At 48.0% G+C, this 21,027-nt stretch overlaps 4 protein-coding genes across 4 annotated transcripts; 1 reads left to right on the top strand and 3 right to left on the bottom strand.

The window, feature by feature from the left end:
- Window positions 1–1,509: 1,509 nt before the first annotated feature.
- Window positions 1,510–3,177, top strand: ACET3X_002669 (uncharacterized protein; the record flags this gene model as incomplete). The annotated part of the gene is made up of 1 exon (XM_069449437.1): window positions 1,510–3,177. The coding sequence occupies one exon, from the start codon at window positions 1,510–1,512 to the stop codon at window positions 3,175–3,177; it is 1,668 nt and encodes a 555-aa protein (XP_069309216.1).
- A 2,163-nt stretch (window positions 3,178–5,340) lies between these two features.
- ACET3X_002670 (uncharacterized protein) lies at window positions 5,341–7,457 on the bottom strand (the record flags this gene model as incomplete). Its single annotated transcript, XM_069449438.1, has 4 exons — window positions 5,341–5,478; window positions 5,642–5,671; window positions 5,869–7,342; window positions 7,399–7,457. The coding sequence occupies 4 exons, from the start codon at window positions 7,455–7,457 to the stop codon at window positions 5,341–5,343; spliced, it is 1,701 nt and encodes a 566-aa protein (XP_069309217.1).
- Window positions 7,458–7,959: 502 nt separating this feature from the next.
- On the bottom strand, window positions 7,960–9,804 carry ACET3X_002671 (uncharacterized protein; the record flags this gene model as incomplete). The annotated part of the gene is made up of 3 exons (XM_069449439.1): window positions 7,960–9,280; window positions 9,337–9,686; window positions 9,745–9,804. 3 exons carry the CDS (start codon window positions 9,802–9,804, stop codon window positions 7,960–7,962), a joined length of 1,731 nt encoding a protein of 576 aa, XP_069309218.1.
- Window positions 9,805–10,695: 891 nt separating this feature from the next.
- Window positions 10,696–12,937, bottom strand: ACET3X_002672 (uncharacterized protein; the record flags this gene model as incomplete). The annotated part of the gene is made up of 3 exons (XM_069449440.1): window positions 10,696–11,829; window positions 11,889–12,283; window positions 12,346–12,937. The coding sequence occupies 3 exons, from the start codon at window positions 12,935–12,937 to the stop codon at window positions 10,696–10,698; spliced, it is 2,121 nt and encodes a 706-aa protein (XP_069309219.1).
- Window positions 12,938–21,027: the final 8,090 nt, after the last annotated feature.

Here is a 21,027-nt window from a genome sequence, read left to right on the forward strand (position 1 = left end):
TTATGTTATCGCCGCTAGCACGGATGGCCAATAACAAGCAGCCAGGCAGCAAGCGCCTTTTCACGTGACCTTGTGAAACAAACGGACGGGAGCATCGGCACGCATAATAGCCTGTCGCATACGTGGATGCGGGAGCAAAAGGAGGGCCAAGATGTTTCGTCCGAGCGTTTAGGGACGGAGGTGCATGTTTGCATGCTGCAAGGGAAGCGAGGGAAGCAACGAGGGCATGAACAAGACGGTGGTGATGATGAAGGACAAGCATAACCTTCGAATGCCTTGTGCAAGGCTGAGACGGTGTCAGACACCCAGACTATGATATAATTAGTACTTATGCTGCTTCAGGGGACCAACTTCTCAGCATTGCAATGAAGAGGTCTCGCGTCGTCGCGATTGAAGGCGCAAGACGGGTGGAAATGCGTCTTGAGCTTTTCGAGCGGCGTTGGTTGTGCTTTCCATACCAGATGAAATAATGAGACCAAGCTTATACAATCCGGCATCAGTAGGACAAAAGACAGAAGTTATTGGGACGTTGGGATGATGGAAGTTGAGTCAATGACACAACTTGGGTTAGCGTGTCACGTATCTTACGCGCTCACTTGCCGCGAGGGCTTATCGAAACGCGTCTTCCCCAACCACCAACATTAATCACGTCCATCATCGATGCCAATCTGAAAAATTTCGGGAATCGAAGAAGATCCGTGATGCACTCACAGCGCGAGTCGACATGTCCAGCGGCCAATCAAGGTCCCGATTCCGGCAACGCACTAGCCGATGGCTCAATTCGCACCTGTGCAGATCACATCAGACACTTGCTCGACCGCGAGAAAAGGTTTGCCGTATGGGTCGACAATATCTAACCTTCGTGGTCTGTACATCCCGATAACCCCAGAACAAAAAAGCCTACGTGATATAGAGTCTCTACACCTGATGCTGGCTCAAAGTTCACTCAACCGGCTGGTTCACCTGGAAGAATGCGCTGCGCCCTTACTTCTTCTGCCATTCCTCGGACTTACTAGTAATTCCTACCAGCTCTACCACAAGAAGTCACATCTACGTTACTCATATGGGTGACTACACGATGTATGCTTTACATTCACTAACGGATGGGTCGTGAGCACGACTCACCTGAATTCCTTGCTTACGTTCGATACATTTCTTCGCCAACATTCAGGTGGACTTCATGTGGTGAAAGCTATACAGTGTCACTTTCATACGCCAGAGATCATGTCACGCGTTGCGGAACGAAGGTCATCTGCGCCACAAAACGTACTTCTCATCCATACAATTAGGGGCAGTTCACACCCTCAGCCGATCTCTCGCTCTTTCCACAACCACTTCCTCCTGTTTCAACCAGCGTTTTCTCGTACACAGCAGTTTTCGCTCCGAAGTTACTTGCGTTTGAACCGGAGATTCTTCTAAATTGTACCTGCATAGCAAACACATATATTACACTATCTTTGCAGTCCTTACGAGACGCATATTAAAACAACAAGAAGCCCAACACATAAGATGTCCGACCCTATAAAACGGACACAGAAACATTCTTCCCAGTCTGCCTCACGTGAGCTCACTCCCGAGCAGCTCAGTCAAGCGCAAGCGCTTGCAAACATCAGCTTGTCGAACTATCAACATCCAGACGACGATTTGATTAAAAGCATGCGCGAGAAAAACATCTCTCCTTCAAGTCAAGCAGTGCAGCACTCTGCACCCTTCACACTGCCCACATCTTCGACATCATTGTCTTCGCCAGTTGACCAGCTCGCCAGCGACTTACCTGTATCACAGCTTGGCCCATCGAAAACATATTCTATCAACCCACAGTCTCCTGAAAGTGCGCAACCGCCGCCAGTCAGCGATGATTGGGAACACCTCGCGAAGCAAGACATTATTCGTAAAGGATTGAGTTTAGACAAGGTCTGGGACCGCAAGACATGGAAACAGAAAGCCAGCAACCAGCAGCGTCTGATGCTGCTAAAAGATGATGGTTACGACATTACACCATTATTGCGCACAAAGGGCAAAAGAGTATCCGCTGATGCGATCATCACCGCCCTACTAGACCACATCGAGACACGAAGAGCGGACAAAGCCGACCTTGCATCTGCCGAGGCCGCTCAAACCACTCCGTTACCTTCGGTCACTGGTAAAGAAGTATCAGAACCGGCTCAAAAGATCAGCCGTGGTCGTCATGCGACCCACACTACAGCGAGCAAGGAAAGCCGGTTATCGGACGGGAAATCTAGAATGACTGCAGAGGCTCTGCTACCCATTGCAGTACCACAAGAGGTCCCGGAAATTGAACGCATGAATGTGGAGCGACGATTGTTCTACACGACCCCGCTCGCAGGCATGAAGCGCAAACATTCTCACGACGATGAGCATCAGCCTGACTGGTCCGAGCTGAGCCCACACAAGGCGCTTCACGACTCCTATAACGAGACGGAGGCCCAGAATCTTATCAGAAGACCATGCACGTGCCGCAAGAACAATAAGATCATGCGGATGATGACACAGGAAGAAGTCAACGAGGCCTTCAAAGAGCAAGCTTTTGACATTGTGAAGCGGCGAATCTGTCGTGACATCTTTCGAGAATCTCGAGCGGCGAGAAGCATCCGCCATCTTCAAGCGTCGACGTCGTCCAGCCATTATGTTGCACCATCGACGCCTTCTCGCATTGTTCTCCAACCGCCGGCTTCGCTCGCTCACATGCCATCTGAGCCGCACGCGCGCATTAGTGCTAATGGCATGCACCTAATCATAGAAGAGCTCAAGCACATTGCGTATGGCTGTAATGAGGACAGTAGCATGTACTTCAAAGATCCTGAAGAGGCTGAAGATCGAGAGGGCGATAGACGGATGCTAGCAGGCGAGACTGGAGAAGAAGACTTCCGGTATCACATTCGTCTTTATACCACTCCAATTCTGGAGATGGTTATCGAAGGAGAAACAATGGCACTGATCGGTCTGCTGAAGCACCTGTATGAGCGCGAGCTCACACACTATCGCCCTTGGAGATATGATGTGGATCGGGTGGAGATGATCGCAGTAGATAACGTACCTTGGTATCTGAGTGATGCAACCCGATCCACTTTGAAGAATCTGGAACGGCTATTAGAGACGGAACAGGCTCTTGGCGGTGCAGAAATTCATCTTGGATATGTGAGCAGCGAAGAGTAGGCCAGGTCAGATTGAATATTGCAATATACATTTTCAGAGTGAATGTGGCATTATGCATCGGAAAAGAGTAAAGTGAATCACTAATTTGGGAGCTTGAAATGGCTATTACTAGTTGTAGTATCTGTCTCCGCTTTTTGTAGTAGGTTCTAGCGATACGGTAGTGAATGCGAGTTGTGATCCGTGCTTATCAGGTCACCTTGCAGTTCACACTACCTTGCCCTCCCTTGGTGCTGCCTTAAGAACTTTTCTCCCTCCCGGTCTAGTCGTCTCGAAAGTTTGTTTTGAATACGTATTGCCACTCATTTGTTACACACCCGGCTCTCTACCGCGATTCTTGAAACCGGCCTAGAGCTACGTCTAACATGCCTCTACGCACTCGTAAGCTCGATATCAACGAAAAGGACCAGAGCGCCCTGAGTCTCCCAGAAGACGACTTCCGTCGGCACTGGGTCTCTGCCGACGGGTGGAATCTGCGCAATGCTCATCCGAAAGTCGCCTTCAATCAACAAGATAACGGCTTTGAGCACCTTCAGCCCACGGCATTGCCCTTAAACGATACTAAGATTATAGAGGCGCCAAATTTTACCCACCTTGATGCCTAGGAAGAGATGAGATATCTGGGAATGCTTCGCGACAAGCTCAGCCTAACCAAAGATTACATTATCAAAGAAAAAGCGCTCTCGCTCGACCCAGATCGCATTGGTATGCGCTACGAAACAACACCAGTGTCTCTCGCTGCGCTACCCATCGTGATTGATTTGCAAGCACAACAGATGGTCCGGCTCCTCATTGAGTCGGCCGCAGAGCTTCGCAGATTGAATAATGAGACCCCCGAGGATCAATTCAACGCCGTACTAGATCAGCCGATGAGAGACTATCTGGAGTTCTGGTACAGGTTGCAGGTAAGCCTTGCGTGGCAGCTCCCTGGTGAGAACGAAGCAGACAAGATGAGCAAAGCGGATAAGATCATGGATGAGGTGTTGGATAAGTTGGTAGAGCCTTAGGACGTGGGTTGCAAAAGGCAAAGTGGAAAGACAGCGGAAGGACAAACGAAAGTATTCATGCGTACGCCACAATAAGTCACATAGAGCACCAAAGGACTGCGAAGGTCGTTCTCGCTGTCAATCCGTCTGCGTCTCGCTTCCAAGATGCCATTCCGTTCGGGACAGTAGTGCCTCAGCGCACAAGATAAGACTCATAGCGGCTCCAATGAAAACATATACGACTTGACATTTGTTGCTCATATTAGAACACCATTTATGTACTAGGAAAAGAAGATTCCATCATGATCTATCGGGGATGATATTCCATGGCGAGAGCGATTCGCGACTTGAGAAATGACCTGAAGCAAGGCAGGGCAGCTCCTGAGGTGCCATCGCAGATCCGATGATAAGCTATCAATACCCCAACAACGCCTTTAGGCGCCTACAGTGTGGCAACCCAACTCTTGGGAACATTGCAATAGCACGCAGGGCATACCCTACCCTTTCGGTTTAGGATATAGTTAGTGCCAGGCCTTGCCAAAGTTTGTGGAGCTTCTTTGTGGTTTTCCAGGTCGATACGGCCGACATCTGGCTACACAATAGCGCCAACGATGCGGTTTACGAAATGACCCTATTCTTCCTTATTGTCCTCTTCCCAGTTCTTTATCCTAGTACACGTCGTGGACAGTTTCCAGCTGACTGCACTATCGCTGGGCAATCGATCAACAAGATATGGAGAGACCTGGCTGATGTAAAGAAGCTCATCGCACCTCAGACCTGGGGTGTCGCTCAGTTCTGTTGGTACTGCGAGCAGGCTAATGCGCACGACGCCGAAGCATGCCCGATCAAGGAAACGATAGAGTGCAGCCTCTGCGCGAAGGCTCCAGGACCTGAGAACAAGCGGTTCCGCAGCAAGCCATGCCGTATTGGTCATCAGACTGGCAGGTGCACCCATCAGTTTAGGCACTACATACCTTCGATGCCCGGATTTATCACCGACAGCCTCACTCGCGAAGAGCAGCGTGCTTTATCCCGGGCTAAGGCGAGCGACGACGTGGCTGTTGGTGGGCGGATTCTGTTCGACAAGCTCCTGGCACCCGGCTATCCAGGCAAGATTGGCAATCGTGAGTTAGATGCCGAGGACAAGCGCGGAGCTGAAGAGGAGAGGATGTTGTGGAATTTAGATATTCCTGACGACGACGAATTCGCTCTTGGTAATGAGTAGTAGTATGGAAGCCGACGTGCTTATCGAGGCGAGTTCGGGGGTTCGAGAGGACGATTTGTCGGTGGCTCTATGGTCGTGCATCGGAGGGTCAGTCTATGTTGATTAGCATTATTGCAGAATTCATACGATGTCTTCACACAAGTCATCGTTCTGAAGGCGCTGGTGGGTGGTGCTATGACATGCATCGACTGCGACCAACGCTTCGTAGACTTTTGCCAAGAGAAATGACGTCATCAACGCGATGCGCCTAACCTACCTTGGCTATCCTTCTCCATTTGCACCATCTCTTAAGATGTATTGTTTCAGTACCTCACTATCAAGACGTTTAGTGAACCAAGTAGGATGGTATAATCGACAAAACGCCTTGTTGTATTACACTCCCCGACCTGGCACAGAATACACTGACGCGTGAACCATCTCTCGTCGACGGCGAGTTTAGAATCTCACATTTTCGACACCTAACGGACCTCATCCATACCTCACCTCACCGGTACCCTCCCTGAACCAGTCGTCGCTCCCTAGACCTTCTTCCGCAGTCGCGTAGTTGATGATCGTGCTCTTCGAGGTCGTATACGCATTATACGCGTCAATGCCGTTTTCACTCCCCACTCCTGAGCTCTTAATGCCACCCCACGGTGAGCTTGGATCGTTGCGGTGATGCGTGTTGACCCAACAGATACCACTCTCAATGCTTTCCGACACTCGGAAAGCTTGCGAAAGATCTTGTGTCCAGATGGCTGCGCCTAGTCCAAACTCGCTATCGTTTGCCAGGTCCAGCGCCTCCTCCTCAGTATCGAAGCCTACGACAACGATGACGGGGCCAAAGGCCTCTTCCTTCCATATGCGTGTGTCAACAATCTTCTTCGAAGCGCCGTCCGTCAATATGGTTGGCGGGTAGAAGTAGCCCTTCGAGAAGTCTGTGTCGTCCAACGAAGATTTGTTGTTCATCCTTTGACTACCAGTAACAACCGTCACACCTGCATCCTTTGCATCGTTGACGAGGGTCTCAACGTTACCGAGCTGCTTCGCAGAGATGAGAGGGCCCATCATGGACTCCACATTCTTTGGTGAGCCCATCCGCCTTTCGATGCTTTGCACTTTGGCTTTCAGCTTTTCTACTACCTGGTCAAGGATCTTGTTCTGCACAATGATGCGCGTTGCTGCAACACATGTCTGACCGCTGGCAATAAAACTGGCGAAGACGATGCCATTCACTGCCAGATCAAGGTGCGCTTGTTCAAAGACAATGAGGGGAGCCTTGCCACCAAGCTCGGCGGTGTAGTGTGCCAGATTGCGTCCAGCGATGGCACCAATGGCGCGCCCAGCTGGTGTGCCGCCAGTTACGTCCACCTTCTTTATGAGCGGATGCTCTACAAGCGCCTTCCCAGTCGTCATGCCGTCGCCTGGCAGGACGTTGAACACACCATCGGGTAAGCCGGCTTCTTTCATGAGCTTGCCAAGCTCGATGCTGGTGAGTGGCGTAAGTTCACTGGGTTTCAGCACGATTGAGTTGCCAGCGGCTAGGGCAGGCGCAATCTTCTTCACAGCAATCAACATGGGGTGGTTGAACGGTGTAATTTGCGCAACAACACCAAGTGGCTTGCGGTCAATCCAGTTGTGCAATTTACCGACGGTAGGCAAGACTGAGCGCTCCTCGGTTCGTATCAAGGCGGCGAAGTACTTGAACCATTTCGTAAGAGTAGGCACTTGCGCATTCATCTCCCGGATGGCGCGTCCCGTCTGCCGCACTTCCAGCTCGATAAGTCGCGGGAGATTTTTCGTGAGTAACTCGGCGATACGGTCCAACGTGTCCGCGCGAACATGGCGTGGCGCTCTCGACCAGACGCCAGATTTGAAGACCTTGTGTGCAGCTTTGACGACACTGTCGACATCAGCCGCGGATGCCGCATGGCAGTGCGCAAACACTTCCCCGGTTGCGGGGTCTTCAATGGCGAGTCTACGATGCTGTTAACAACTGTGGTGGGTACCAAATGAGGGGCTCCGCTAACTGACTGCTCCGCTCTACCTTCCACCTCTTTGCCTTCTACCCACATCTTGTACGCGTTCTCCATGATGACAATGTTATACGTGTTGCGATCAATCGTGTGACAAAAAAGCAAAGAAGGGATGGGGACTTTAGATGAGGGATTCGGTGGTTGCGGAGTTGGCCGATGAAGAGTGGATCGCGATAAGTTAGCGGCGGCTTACCTGGCCAGAGACCACCTTTCGTCTCGACATCCACATGACCTTCCGAATCCATGGCATACTGATCGCTGTATTGAGCGCTATTGGTGCCCAGGGAAGGATTTTGACGTGATCAACTATTATAATACAATATTCTCAGGTACATCATTCTATCTCGTAGTACCCGCTTGCGACAACTGGCTGTTACGGTCCATGACCAGATCTTTTATGGCGGGTAACAGAGCGGAGTGTCAAAAAAGACTCACCTATCCTGCTTGTGTAGCATAAATCTGAATATGCAGGTTTGTAGCTTCCTACTGCGAGCTGGCCAAGTCCAGCATGGTCGGAGTCACAGAGGAACGACCATTTGTTCTTGGTCGATTCACAGTTTCATGTTAGACCAAGCACGTGTCTCCCCTTCTCATTACCTCTCCCGCAATTCAGATCCCTCTTTACTTCGCACTCCGCCCCATGTGCAAGCAAAAGCTCAATCAACATGCTTCTCTCCTTGCCCTCTAACCTTGCCGCTTTAAGGGCGGACTGCAGTGGTGTCCGTCCATTCTTCGCTTCAGAATTCACGTCGACGCCGGCTTCGATGAGGTACTTTGCAATCGCAGATGCTCCGGGCGTCCTGCAAGCAAGATGGAGAGGTGTCTCTCCGCTATAATCGGGATTGTCGATGGAGTGGCCCAAAGAAGCCAGGTAGCGGACAGTATCGAGCTGTCGTCCCAGGGTTGCGGCGTGCATGGCGGAGTAGTATGATGATGGTGTAGGATTGTTGCGGGTGATGTCGACGCCGAAATTCATAAGAAGAGTGAGGACATTGAGCGACATCTCGTACGCTACGCGGATAAAGAAGTACCCAAACTCCGGATGCGTAGTCATTGGGTTCGCGCCTTCCCATATAACTCTTTCCACCTCATTAGCTGTCGCTTCTGATGGTATGTTTGCAAGAATGCGATCTACAGCAGCCCTTTGATTCGGTTCCAACTCTTTCCTCTTGCCCTTCGTCACAGCGATCCTGTCCGAAGTGATCTGCTTCTGGAAGATAGAGACGTCCGAGCTAGACATCGTCGATGTATACTTTGACATTTGTTTTGACTTGTGTCTAGACGCAACTTGCAATCGAGTGCTTGCCTTTCCCGAGAGGTCAGTACACCAGCTGTAGGACTTTTTGAGTCGTGATTCTGTCGGTACAAGGGTAGGGCTGGATGCCACACCATCGTCAGTGTAGAACGTACCGCGCGATGGCGTCATGTCGTTCCGCGATGGCGGTATCAGAAGTCTTCTTGGGATAGATGTTTGTTCAATCGCGGAATAGGAGAGGGGTTGCGCGTCTTCAAATGACGGAACATTAGCGAGCCATGTACCGATACCGTCGTTTGCGCTGGCTCGTGTTGACATCTGCTCATTGGGACTTTTCCTCCCGCTTCTAGGCGTTTCGCCAAGGGCGGGCTCCAGGGAGTCTGGTCGTGGAAGAGTTGTCCTCTTTGCTTGTTGTGATGCTGATGGGGCGCTCTCGCGAGATATGGCTGTGATACAGGAGCGAAGCAAACGAACAGCCTGTAGTAATGAAGACAGCCTATCTCGTGCTGTTTGGTTCACGTAGATCTCCTCTGTATCCGTCCTCTTTAGTAATCCATCACTCTGCGTAATGAGATCGCCGACATGATTTTCAAGTAAGGAATCCAGCGTGTCATGTTGGCCAAACCTAAGCAAAGTAAGTTCCATGCTTTGTTCAAGTCATATTTATCATGTACAACTTACAATGCGACGTAGTCCAGACTCAATTCCAGTACAACCTTCGATGCATCAAGGTCATGTCGCATGTTTACCAAAGGTCCGTCCTTCAGCACACGCCAATCATCTTTTGGATTGCTGCTACAAGAAAGCTTGACAAAAGCTTTATGCAATCGCTCACTGGTATCATCGCATGAATCTAGCACCCGTGATACAGCATCAACGAGGGACGCGGGTAATTCGGACCACTTCGCCGAAAAGTCGTCTTGCGCGATACCAAGGCCGGTTTTGATCACCAGCAGATCACTATTAATAGTGTTCAAGTCGTGACGCGCATCGCGGTATTTGCGTGCAAAGCTGCTGACGTCTGGAATAACCTGTGGGATATTAGCGTCTGTAGCTGCAATGTCGAATCTCTGGAACGGCTCTGCCTACCTGCGCGATCGAAGTCCCTAGCGCAGCGCATCGTGCGGCGACTGTACTAGGACGCGACATTAGTATGGGTGCGCGAGAACGAAATTGATGCTAATATGCACTTTAAAGAAGACGTGGATGGCGCTGCCGGGCTGTCGTCGCTGGCGTGTTTGTTTTGGAGATGGCGGTGCCTGTCGGCAATTTTTGAGAGGTGTGCTGGGTTGGTCGAGGCTGACAAGCTTGTCACATCGTGAAGTACTGGCGTACGGCACGGATCTCAAGCTTTTGCGTGCCCACCGGATACTTGGTGGTCCACGACGTTGGACGCGAAAGGGGGGGAGACACAAGTCACAGTCAATTCACGAAGGAAGCCTGCAACGCATCGTTCGAGAAAGAGCTGGGTGTCCCTTGGCTTTGCATCCCCAGATCAGTGGCTAATGCAAGAGACGAATCCCAAATTGCGGGAACGTAGTATGAGATTTCCCGTCTGAAAGCCACCAACGGCTGAACTGTGGTATGCTGCCATGGCTGGCAAAAAAGGAGACAAGTGACTGTTGCGGGTTAGTCGGTGCGGGAAGCATACAGGGGATCCCGGCAGTGCATTGGCGTGGAAATGAAGCCGACTGGCAGTGGAACGTTAGATTGTCGCGCCTCCGAACGCGAGAACATCAATTTCCCATCGCTTTGCTTTTTTGTACACACTTTCTACGCACAACAATTCAGTCGACAATGCCAGGTGGCAAGAAAGAGAGGTAATCGATCGGTGCGGGCTCAATGCCATCGGCTTGGCCTGTGAGCCGCACTTGGTCCCCTTGCCGAACCTCGACATTTCTGAACGTTATGCGTGTCGCTGAGTGCCCGTCAAGGTAAATTGACGGCGCATGACCCAGTTTATCCTCGAGGTCCCCTGTCCACGCTCCTACGATACGATCGCCAAGCTTCAGTTCGTATTTTGCTCTGCCTCCAATCAAATCATAATAGTTGACAGCGACGTCGTATGTTCCAGGTGCGAATGTGACGTTGGCTGTCGATGCCCGTCGTTGAATTCGACATGGTGACGATAGCCGTGTAGCCGGAAGCCGTCTCAAAGGGGCTTACGGCATATGTCTTGAAACCGTCGAGCACCATGTCTTCCGCCTCGATCCGGTACGGATGATTGCCGACACGCTTATTCTCATCCGGTATTTGCGAAAGGTTGTAATAGAACTCATTGATCGCATCTCGCCACACAAGAGAATGGCCAGCCTGGAAGACCTGCCTGAACAACACATGTTCATATCGCTCATCGTCGATCTTGCCCTTTAAGGATTCCCACTGGCCGACGAACTCTTGTGCCACAGCAGCACCTTCATGATGCGCATCATAGAAATGTTGAATGACAGTCTTGTTAGACTTCAACCGCTGAGTATATGGTACGTGGTGGAACCAGAGCAACAAATTATCCGGTGTTGACTTTATATCCTCATAGATCTGGGCGACCTCCGGCGGGTATTGTCCAGCGTTGCCGGTGCCATTCTTTACAGTTCTATCCATTCCGATACTGAATCCATCGGCGCGTGTCCATTGACCCCATCCGTTGCCATCCTGCGAGGCAGGGTTGGGTCCAAAGTGTGTGTACAAGATGTCTGTCAGTGTCTGGATTCCGAGGTTACCGCTGTAGTTTTCGTATGCGGGCCACGACCTCATAGACATGTCTGTGATAGTGTCAAGAACATCCTGATCGAAGCCAAATGTCAGTCGGATCCAGTCTTGGAGGATAGCCTCTGAGTCGACCGAGGCGTCCCAGGCTAGTCGTCCGTACGCATACAAGTTAGACATTGCCAGGTGTGAGCCCAGCCACGTTGCATTTGATCCTACTCCAGTCACACCTGCGTAACCACCCAAAGGCCGCTTGAAACGCTCGCCGGTGATGATGTCTTTGACCTTAGATGATCGGTTCTCGGCCCTCATGTCAAACTCCAGTATCTCTTTCCATTGTGGTGCTAGGTAAACCAAATGACAGTTCTGACCAAGGTACTCGGGTGTGATCTGGAGTTCAATGGCGGTGCTCGTTTGGCGTAGAGATCCAAAGAGTGGCGATGCTGGTTCCCGGACTTGGAAGTCAATCTATGCAGGGACGTGTACGTTAGTCTGCGGTCTCCTTAAAAGCGTGGGAGCATACATACGGGTCCAAATTTAATCTGAATCACGACGTTGTCATCAAATTTCCCGTCGAGATGTTGGAAGAATTCCAGCTGCGCATTCGCCCTGTCGTTGTACCAGTTGGTTTCGTTGATATGGTTGTCGTATACGAAAGCACGGAACATAACCACACCACCATGGGGTTTTGCTGCCCTTGCAAACATGTTGGCGCCATCCGCGAGTGTTCGGTTGTATGTCAAAGGTCCTGGTTGGCCCTCACTGTTGGCTTTGACAAGGTAACCTGCCATGTCGGGAACTTTGGAATAAATCTGGTTGGTGATGTTCGCCCACCATGCGTCCACTCTCGGGTCTAGCGGATCAAATGAGCCTAGTGTAGCGTTCGGCGACGCAAAGTTGAGCGATATGCCAAGTTGTACTCCTGCAGATTTGAGGTATGAAGTTAGTGTATGTTTCGCATGCATTCACACAGCCACAACTTACCGTATGGTCTCATCGCATCAGCAAGTCTACCAAGACCCTCTATGTTGCGGTCGTTGAGCAAAGTGGCGTTCGCATTGACGTTATTGATGATCGCGCCGTTGATGCGGATGGATGAAAGTAGGCGGGCGTATTCAGCGACTCGCGTAGTGTTGTCTACCACGAAACCATTTCGGAAGAACAGTGAAGGGCCAGCGTAACCGCGCTCAATGCTGCCGTCCATGTTGTCCCATTCATTTGTCCATCGAATGGGTACCTGTGGGTTGAACATAGTGGAGCCGAACGTAACATTGTTTTGTGCGAGCTGAGAAAGATACTCGAAAGCGCCGTAGAGAGCGCCGCGTTCGTTCTGTCCTATAATGATTACCTTGCCTGGGGTGGCCGTGTTGAGGAGAAATCCATCGACATCCAGGCTCTCGCACTCATCAATGCTTCCGAATGCCGCAGTGTACGCGTCCTTGGTTCCGACAATGATGGCAGAGCGACTCTGGTCTGCGACCGCACTCACGTTGAGTTTTCTTCCAGTAATGCCGCTTATCCCTCTTCGAAGCTCTTGGCCGGCGGTGTATACGGGGCTCACTGTCGTGCTGTTCATTGCGATGATCGTGGAGGGTACTGATTGCGCTGTGGGTCCGTCCGGTATTGACGCGTAGCGGAGCCAGCCTTTTGAGCCATCTTCGGCGACAGCGATGCTAACAGCGCAGAATAGTGTTATGAGTGTTAGCCGCATGATAGACCTCATGGAGTGATAGTCAGTCATCCAACTAGGCATTGCCCTTCCCAAGGTGCTTTATAGATCGCCATAGTTTCTTCATGATCAACGAACAAGACGTCACTAGTATGCTTACTGCAACAGTTGTCGTGATATCTCTCACCGAGAACGCACGACGAGGTCGGACAGTCGTACCGTACTTCAGCCTAAAAGCTGGGCGCAGGCACAAGACCAGTCAAGCGTGCGGAGGGCGGCTCAAGCTTTGCTGGCTGAATGTGGGGAGCAATGGCGGGGTTTGGAGTTGATCGACACCAGCTGGTTCAGTGTGTCCGCCGGACCGAAGAACGACCGACACTAGCGCATCTTGATCATCACGGACGCGTGGACAAGAGCAGCGCATACTCACTCTTCTCGCGACATGGTGTATGATAGTGTTCGACGCCGATGACGACGACGGCTAAAAGTTTTTAGCGAAAGATACCTGGGCACCTAACCGAAGCCATTATCATCATATCGTACCCCACAGCACACACCCAATGACCGTCGCACACAGACCTCGGGGCCATACAGCTTCGAAGGCGATATCTCTATTCCCGGTAATGACGAGGGTGAGGCTGCGATGATAGGCGTCTGGAAGGAGCAGCGATCTATATACAGCTCGGGGATGCCCAGTGTCTCAGAGCAACTCCGACGTCGCCCGTTGACCGTATCCAACCATCTACGACAAAGGAACTTTGAGGATGCTCAGATATCGCAAACTGCCCAGGTGGGGACCGCATTACTCGGACGACCTTTATCACCATAAGCACGTCGTCAGTATCGCAGATCGTCATAGACCATGAAGTGCTGTAGACATGAGACGACTGTCCAAGTCGTGGTAAAGTCGCTCGTCAGACTCACCAGCACCTTCACTGAAGATAAGAATCCATCTCACCTCCCTTCTATGCGCGCTGCGTTACAGTCTCAGTTGATAAGCACATATACCTAGCTTCATGCTGTCTCACCTAAACGCAGGGTCTGTATGGTACCATCTCCTACTGCTATTCGATCCTGTCTTCTATCACCATATCTGCCTACAGTCTAGTAGCCTCCCTCACTACATCAACAGTATTTAGGCCTCAGCCTATATGACCAGCTTGTTCACTCATCAACCAGCCGAAAGGCACTCTATACTTCATCATTCAGTTCACGCATCCACCTCACTCAATCCCCCTCTCACATATCAGATCACCTACAATCTATACTGGTATGTATTCTACCACAGTCATCATCGTTTCTCATCCTCAGTGATCTCATCGTTTTTGGTCAAAGCAATCGAGAGGACATCTTCAACATCGATATTGCATTTACGGCACTTTCCTTTTGTGTAGCAGAACATACCCGGAAACAGAGTAATACTAACAAACTCTAGACTCCAGGCAATCCAACACATTTCCCAGACTTCTTGACACCAAAATATCTACTTCGCCACCATGGACTCTGCCTGCGCCAATGCCCCCATTACCATTGACGATAAAGGCGAATCAAATTGGTATGCACAGACGATCACCAGGAAAGCACACTCAAGTATACCCGATCATTTTGAGAGCCTGCCACAGTATAAAACACTCGAGTTTAAAGACCGCGAAAGTTTTGGCCCGACTATCCACGCCAACTGGCCACAAGAAGCTTTACCAATGGTAATGGTCATAGGCGACTATGAAGGCGACCAAACAGACACAAAGCAGACTGTGTATTCCTTTGTACATGGACAAAACAATAACTTGGTTGGATACTTCCTCGTCAAGCAGGACTCGGGCGTTTTTCAGCTGACAAAGCCTCATCTGCGCGAGGTAGAGTTCGAAGATCCTTTTTGTGATCTTGGAGACAGTACTCTTAGCGAACAGACTGTGCGCAACAGGGTACGCGCGGTTATCCTTCATTATTTCCTAGCAGCTAGCCATATTAGGGAGTTTGCCAATTACGGGAGTTTCTGGGTGGATTTCACCAAGGCGTGCGCGTGTATTGCGAAAAGGGCAAGCCGAACCAAGCTGCAGGGCGCTCGACCAGCTCCAGCCACAATGCTAGCATCTAACGCTAGTTCATCTAAGAAACACGCAAGGGACGAAGAACCAAAAGCAACTCCAGGCAAGATACAACATACTCGTCGCTACGAACTAAGGCTGACGCTTCATAGCGATGATCAAGCGTCGCGACTACAGTCACACGGTAAGTGTCGACCATGCCCAGGTGGCTTTCTGTAAGCCCAAGCTGACCCTCTCTCTCTCTAGATGCGACAACGACCTATTGTCATCTCTAGGTCGTCTAGTCCAGAGCATTCGATCATGACAGTAGGCGTAGAGGCACGACTCGAAGCCAGCGAGGCAACAAACGATCTGTTAAAGGCGGAGATCGCCAAGCACAAAAGATCCCTGGAAGTTTACCAGGCAAGAGCCGCAACGGATCGTCAGCTTCAGAAACAAGTCAATAGCCTCACAGCCGAAGTGAGCAGAGTCAAGAACGAATGCTTGTACAGCCAGAATGCGTACCGTGGTATCCAAGTCCAATACGATGACCTCAGATCGCAGCGCGTGAATGCTGTCAACGACGGAGACGGTCTCCGCGAGCAACTCCGACAAAGCGAGTCGCGTCGTATACAAGTTGAGAAGAGAACGAGAGTGCTGGAGAAGGAGGTAGAAATGCTTCGGCGAAAGATGGGGAAAGCAAGAAGAGCGTTAGACGACCCAAGTCCCTAAAGGAAGAGGAGAGAAGGATGTCATCAGATTCAAGGCGTTGATTTGGAAAATCGAGTGCATGCCACGATCATCCGGAAGGTCTGCCGAATGCTAGGATAGCAAAGGCGGCTGGCGTTTGGAAGAGTTTTTTTGCGGATCAGGTGACGATGGTACAAGCGATATCCTTGGGCCTTGCCTTAGTGAACGAAATCGGCCAAGAACGTCTTATTGATAGTAGGTTTGAGTAAGAAAAGTCATTCTGAAACACAAAAATCGAATCTCAGCTTTAAAAGCACACACGATTCTAGAGGTCGAAAAGATTCCGTCATCGATCTCGTCGCGTTTGCTATGATCCTTGTGTACGATATATCCAACTAACCCCAACAAAACGTCTAATCCGATACATCAAGCGGAACAGCAAACACACTGCATCTATAGTACTGCCTTTCTTGACGCATTTCTATCACCATCCACGCTATGGCTGAACCATCTTCGACCCCGAGCAGACACACCGATACCCACACCCACACTATCCAAGAAGTCATCTGCCTCCACAGCAAGATACAGGAGTTGCGAAAAGTCCTTGGAGAAAGGCCCTGGCAAAAAGAGAAGGAGGAAGACATTGACAAAGCAAGAGAAACACTTCAAGAATTGTTGCTCGTTCCAGCTGTTGATGCATTTACTTTTGCAGTCAAAGATGCGAGTGAGAAGATGAGCGATTGGACACATCTGATGGAGGTCATGGTCGAGATAAAGAAGGAAGATGCTTTGGCACCAGATGTGGAGGATGCTATGAACAAGCTGAAAGTGGCTGTTAAGCATCTGACTGCGATTATGCTGGCTCTTCGGGAGAAGTTTTATGCTTGAGGGTGTTGATTGTGTGCTAAGTGCTTTGCCCTCGATGTCATATATGTTCAAGCTACGGCGAGACAGTGGATACTGGTCAATATAGCTTGTGTTTAAACATCTCTAGGTATCCATGCGCCCAGTCATCGTCGAAAGAGAGCTAGCTTTATGAGGTCTAGGAAATGCGCTTACCTTCCTCTGTACCGTCTACGTGATCCACATCAGGTATTTCAATTCATCAAGCGCGTCTTCCACTTCCTTTAGTCCGTTCTCTATCTTCTCATTTGCCCTCTCTGCCGACGAGCTTGACACTTTATTGGGTTTCTGGATCTGCTTTTCAAAACCATAGTACTGAAGTCGACAAGATCTCGTAGTCTTGTCTTAGCTATATCTAGTACCATGTGCTTTTGTTCATATACCGTTTTTCTTTCATCGTTTGTTAGGAGCATTGCCACTGCACTTTGCTCGGTTGCGAGACGGCGTTGAAAATCGGTCAACGCAGTGTTGTAGTCGTGAATGGTGCGGGCATAGCTTTAGAGGGTTGAAGCTGTGGGTTGTGACTGTGGAAACTTGATATCTGACATTCTTGAGAGATTTGGAAATGGGTAATGCAACACTCAAGGAAGCTAGTTCTCAGAGTAATCTATCCGTTGACTTTGGCAAATGATTGCTGTTTTCTGGAGGGTGACAATTGTTAGCAAATCGAAATGCAAGGCCTAACAGCAGCCATTCGAAGCTCGTTCATTCTGAAGTTCTGTACGTTCATGCTGGTATATGCTCGAGCTGTTGGGAGAAACCACAACTGTCGCGGACTATCGCGAACCACGCCCAAGCTAAGAATGTAAACTAGCCTCGAATCCTCCTTAGTATGTAAAAAAAAATTGTAAATGTTTTAATTGTCTCCTAGTCAACATAAAGCCCCCCGCTAGCGATAACATGCGTTCCATTAATCCATCCCGCACTTGGTTCACAAAGCATAACCGCGGCATATGCAATCTCTTCAGGTGTACCCCAACGTGGTGCAACAGGTGTCGAATCGATCATAGGTTGCAGTGCGCTCACAAAAGCCTGCGCGTCTGAGGACTTCCAAGCAGGTGTAGTGACAGGGCCGGGCGAAACCGAGTTTACTGTGCAGTTGTAACTACGCGGAAGTTCCTTGGCCCAGACCCGCGTGAAACCTTCCTCCATGCCCTTCGTGCCTGCGTAAATAGTTTGACCGGGTGGAGGAGCACGTGCTGAGAGACTTATGATGTTGACAATGCGGTTGTCTTTGGCCCCAAAATGAGGTAACACTGCTTGGGTAAGCAGAAAGTACCCTCTACCGTTTAGGTTGATTGATCTTTCCCATTCGTCTGTTGTAGCATTCTCAAGAGGATTATTGAGGGCTATGGCAGCATTGTTGATTAGGATGTTGATTTGCCCGTATGCCGCGACGGCTTTTCCCACCAGGATTTGAGGACCTCCGATGGTGGAAAGATCTGCTTCAACCGCAATTCCGGATGTAGGCAAAGTTGCGAGTAATTTATTTGCCTCTTCTTCCATAGATGCAAATGGATAATTCAGGACAATATTTGCTCCTTTACTCGACAGTTGCTGGGCTATACAAGTGCCAATCCCTCCTCCTACTGAGCCGCTCACAACAGCTATTTTTCCTGCTACAGTGCACGGTCACTCAATGCCCAGGTTCAGTCAACGCCCCGCCTCAACACTATAATAACAAAACTTTAGCGCGTTATAACTCTACTAATATAGATCTAATCTAAAAAGTAATTAAAGAAATTAAATTACGTAAGCTAGGAGATAATTTCTTATATAATAAAGTTACTACTAAGTATAGTGTTAAGCGAAGTACACTTACTTAAAGATACTAAGGTATATCTAAGCTATATAGGGTCTCCTATTAATCCCTACACCTATAATATAAAGCTAAGCTTATATAATATATATAATTACTTACTAAACGACGTTTACTACCTATAAGAATAATAATATAGTAGTTTACTAGTTAGTTAGCTAGTAAGAAGGTCTCTAAAAGCTAGGTTTCCTAGTTCCTCCTCTAGTATCTAAACTATCTTATCTCTTACTATAATAGAGGTATAATTAAGTAATAGTATAAAGCTAATTTAGGGGCTAAGTATAGCTTATATTTTAAGCTTCTCCTTAAAAAGATAGAGGAGTATAATGTATAGCCTATCTATATATTTAATATAGATAAGAAGGGGTTTTAGCTTAGATAAGTTAGGAGAATAAAGTGTATCTTTAATAAGGTACTCTAGGATTAAAAAGGGGTAAGGTAAGCGCTTAAAGATAGCTTAAGTAATTAGATAATAGTAATAGCTTATATCTATTTAGATAGCTCTATTTTAAGTCCTTTACTTATCTTCTAGGGATCTAATAGAGCTATTTAATTAAGCTAGGTTAATACTATATAAGTAGGGGAGTACTTAGTCTTTATAACCTTATCTCCCTCTAGCTAGAGTAATAATAATATTAGATTAGCTTCGCTTAAAGAGGTATTTAAAAGAGAGACTAGATAATATACTTTAACTAAGTATTAATTACTACTCCTTAATAGCTATAGGTCCTATATAATAATAGACTTTATTAATTATTATAATAATAATAAGATCCTATTAGCTATATTTCCCCCTTACACTACCTATATACTTTAACCCCTTAACGTTAGGATATTTAAACCTCTCTTAAATACTTACTTAACTAAGTTAGCTAGATACCTTTAGAATAGTTAGGGGTTACTTAATTTAACTAAAGGAGACTTCTTCCTACTCTTCTAGAAGTCCTAGACCTTTATATTTAAACCTCTACTTATTAAGAGGTCTTTTAAAGCTACTAGTATATACCTAGCTAACCTAGATACTATACTTAAGAAGTTTACTAAGGAGGCTTTAGATTCTAATAGTAGCTAGTTAGTACTCTCTAAGGAGGATTAGCTTAAGCTTAAGTTAATTATATACTATAAAGTAAAGGATTAGAGTAATAAGGACGTTAAAAAGCTTAAATAAAGTTTATACTATATTATAGCTTAAAATAGTATCCTCTATAAAGAGGTTAGGGGCCTTAGGGACTCTCTAGCTATTAAAAAGAGATAGGATAATAAGTCCTATACCCTATAGCTTAAAAGTAATTAGGGGTATTATAGGGGAGCTATTTTCTAGTTACCTAAGTGTATATAATAAGCTTAGGATAATAAGGTATTATAATAATAATAAGCTATATAATAATAACTTTAAAAAGCTAAGATAGCTAAAATAAAGGAGTAAGCTTATCTCTATAAGCTTTAGCTACTCTAGGAGAAGTATATTAAGTAAGAGAGATATTAGGAGGTATAGAGGAAGGAGATAGCTATAAAGCTAGCTAAGAAATAATACTAGAAGAGGCTCTATAATACTAAAAAAGCTATATAATTACCCTAAAAGGGTAAACGTAAAGATTTAAAAGCCTATAAGCTAGCTATAAAGTGTTAGAAATATATTAGTATTACTATAGCTTCTATAGAAGCCTAGGTAGTTATATAGCTAGTTCTACCTAAAGCTACTAAAACGCAGGCAATCCGCACCCCTAAAAAATATTTTAAATAGCGTAAAATCTTTATAGACCTATATATAGTATAAATCTAGCTTTACGCAGTTTTATTATAATTTATTATTACGCTACAGCTATAATACTTATAAATATATTGTATTATTAGTAGGGCGTTAACTAAACCTGGGCGTTGAGTGACCGTGCACTGTAGGGTCTGTCCACTCATAACGATAGAATGGAATAATGATAATTAGAAAGTTGTGAGGCAAAGGCGGAATGAACAAAGTAAGGTATAGAAGTTGAGAACAAGGAAATAACTATAGGTTACTACCTCTCTAATCCTTGGTACTCAAAGGACGATTCAGGGGTGCGGCGTGGGGCGGACGTGGAGCGGACGTGGAGCGGATGCGGAGCGGATGAGTGGGGGACTAAGGTACATCCTCGTTAGTGGATTGTGATGAGGTTTACCCCACTATATACGTCACGCTCTAACATGAGTTAGTACTATGAGGGTATACTGTTTCCATGACTTCGATGTTGAATACCTAGGTAATGGGTAAGCCCTGTAGTACAAAGGCTACGGCCCACAACTACGAGGCCTATGAGCAAGTAATTGGGTGAAGTTTAGGTAGGCATCGGGCTTATTGCTTTGCTCCATCCCCGCCGGATCGCAAGCATCATCTCAACACTAGAAGTAATTATCTTCCCAATCAGACCATTCTGCAAATAATTGTGCCACGGCCAAGTAAAGCTGACTTGATGCTTCCCAGTCAGAGCTGGAAACATAAAAGGATAGGACCATCGTCCTATTCTCATCCTGAAAGACAGTTCATCTACATTGCACAAACATTCAGAAACGAGATTATTTCA

The sequence above is a fragment of the Alternaria dauci genome, chromosome 2, assembly GCF_042100115.1.
Source record: "Alternaria dauci strain A2016 chromosome 2, whole genome shotgun sequence".
NCBI lineage: Eukaryota > Fungi > Ascomycota > Dothideomycetes > Pleosporales > Pleosporaceae > Alternaria > Alternaria dauci.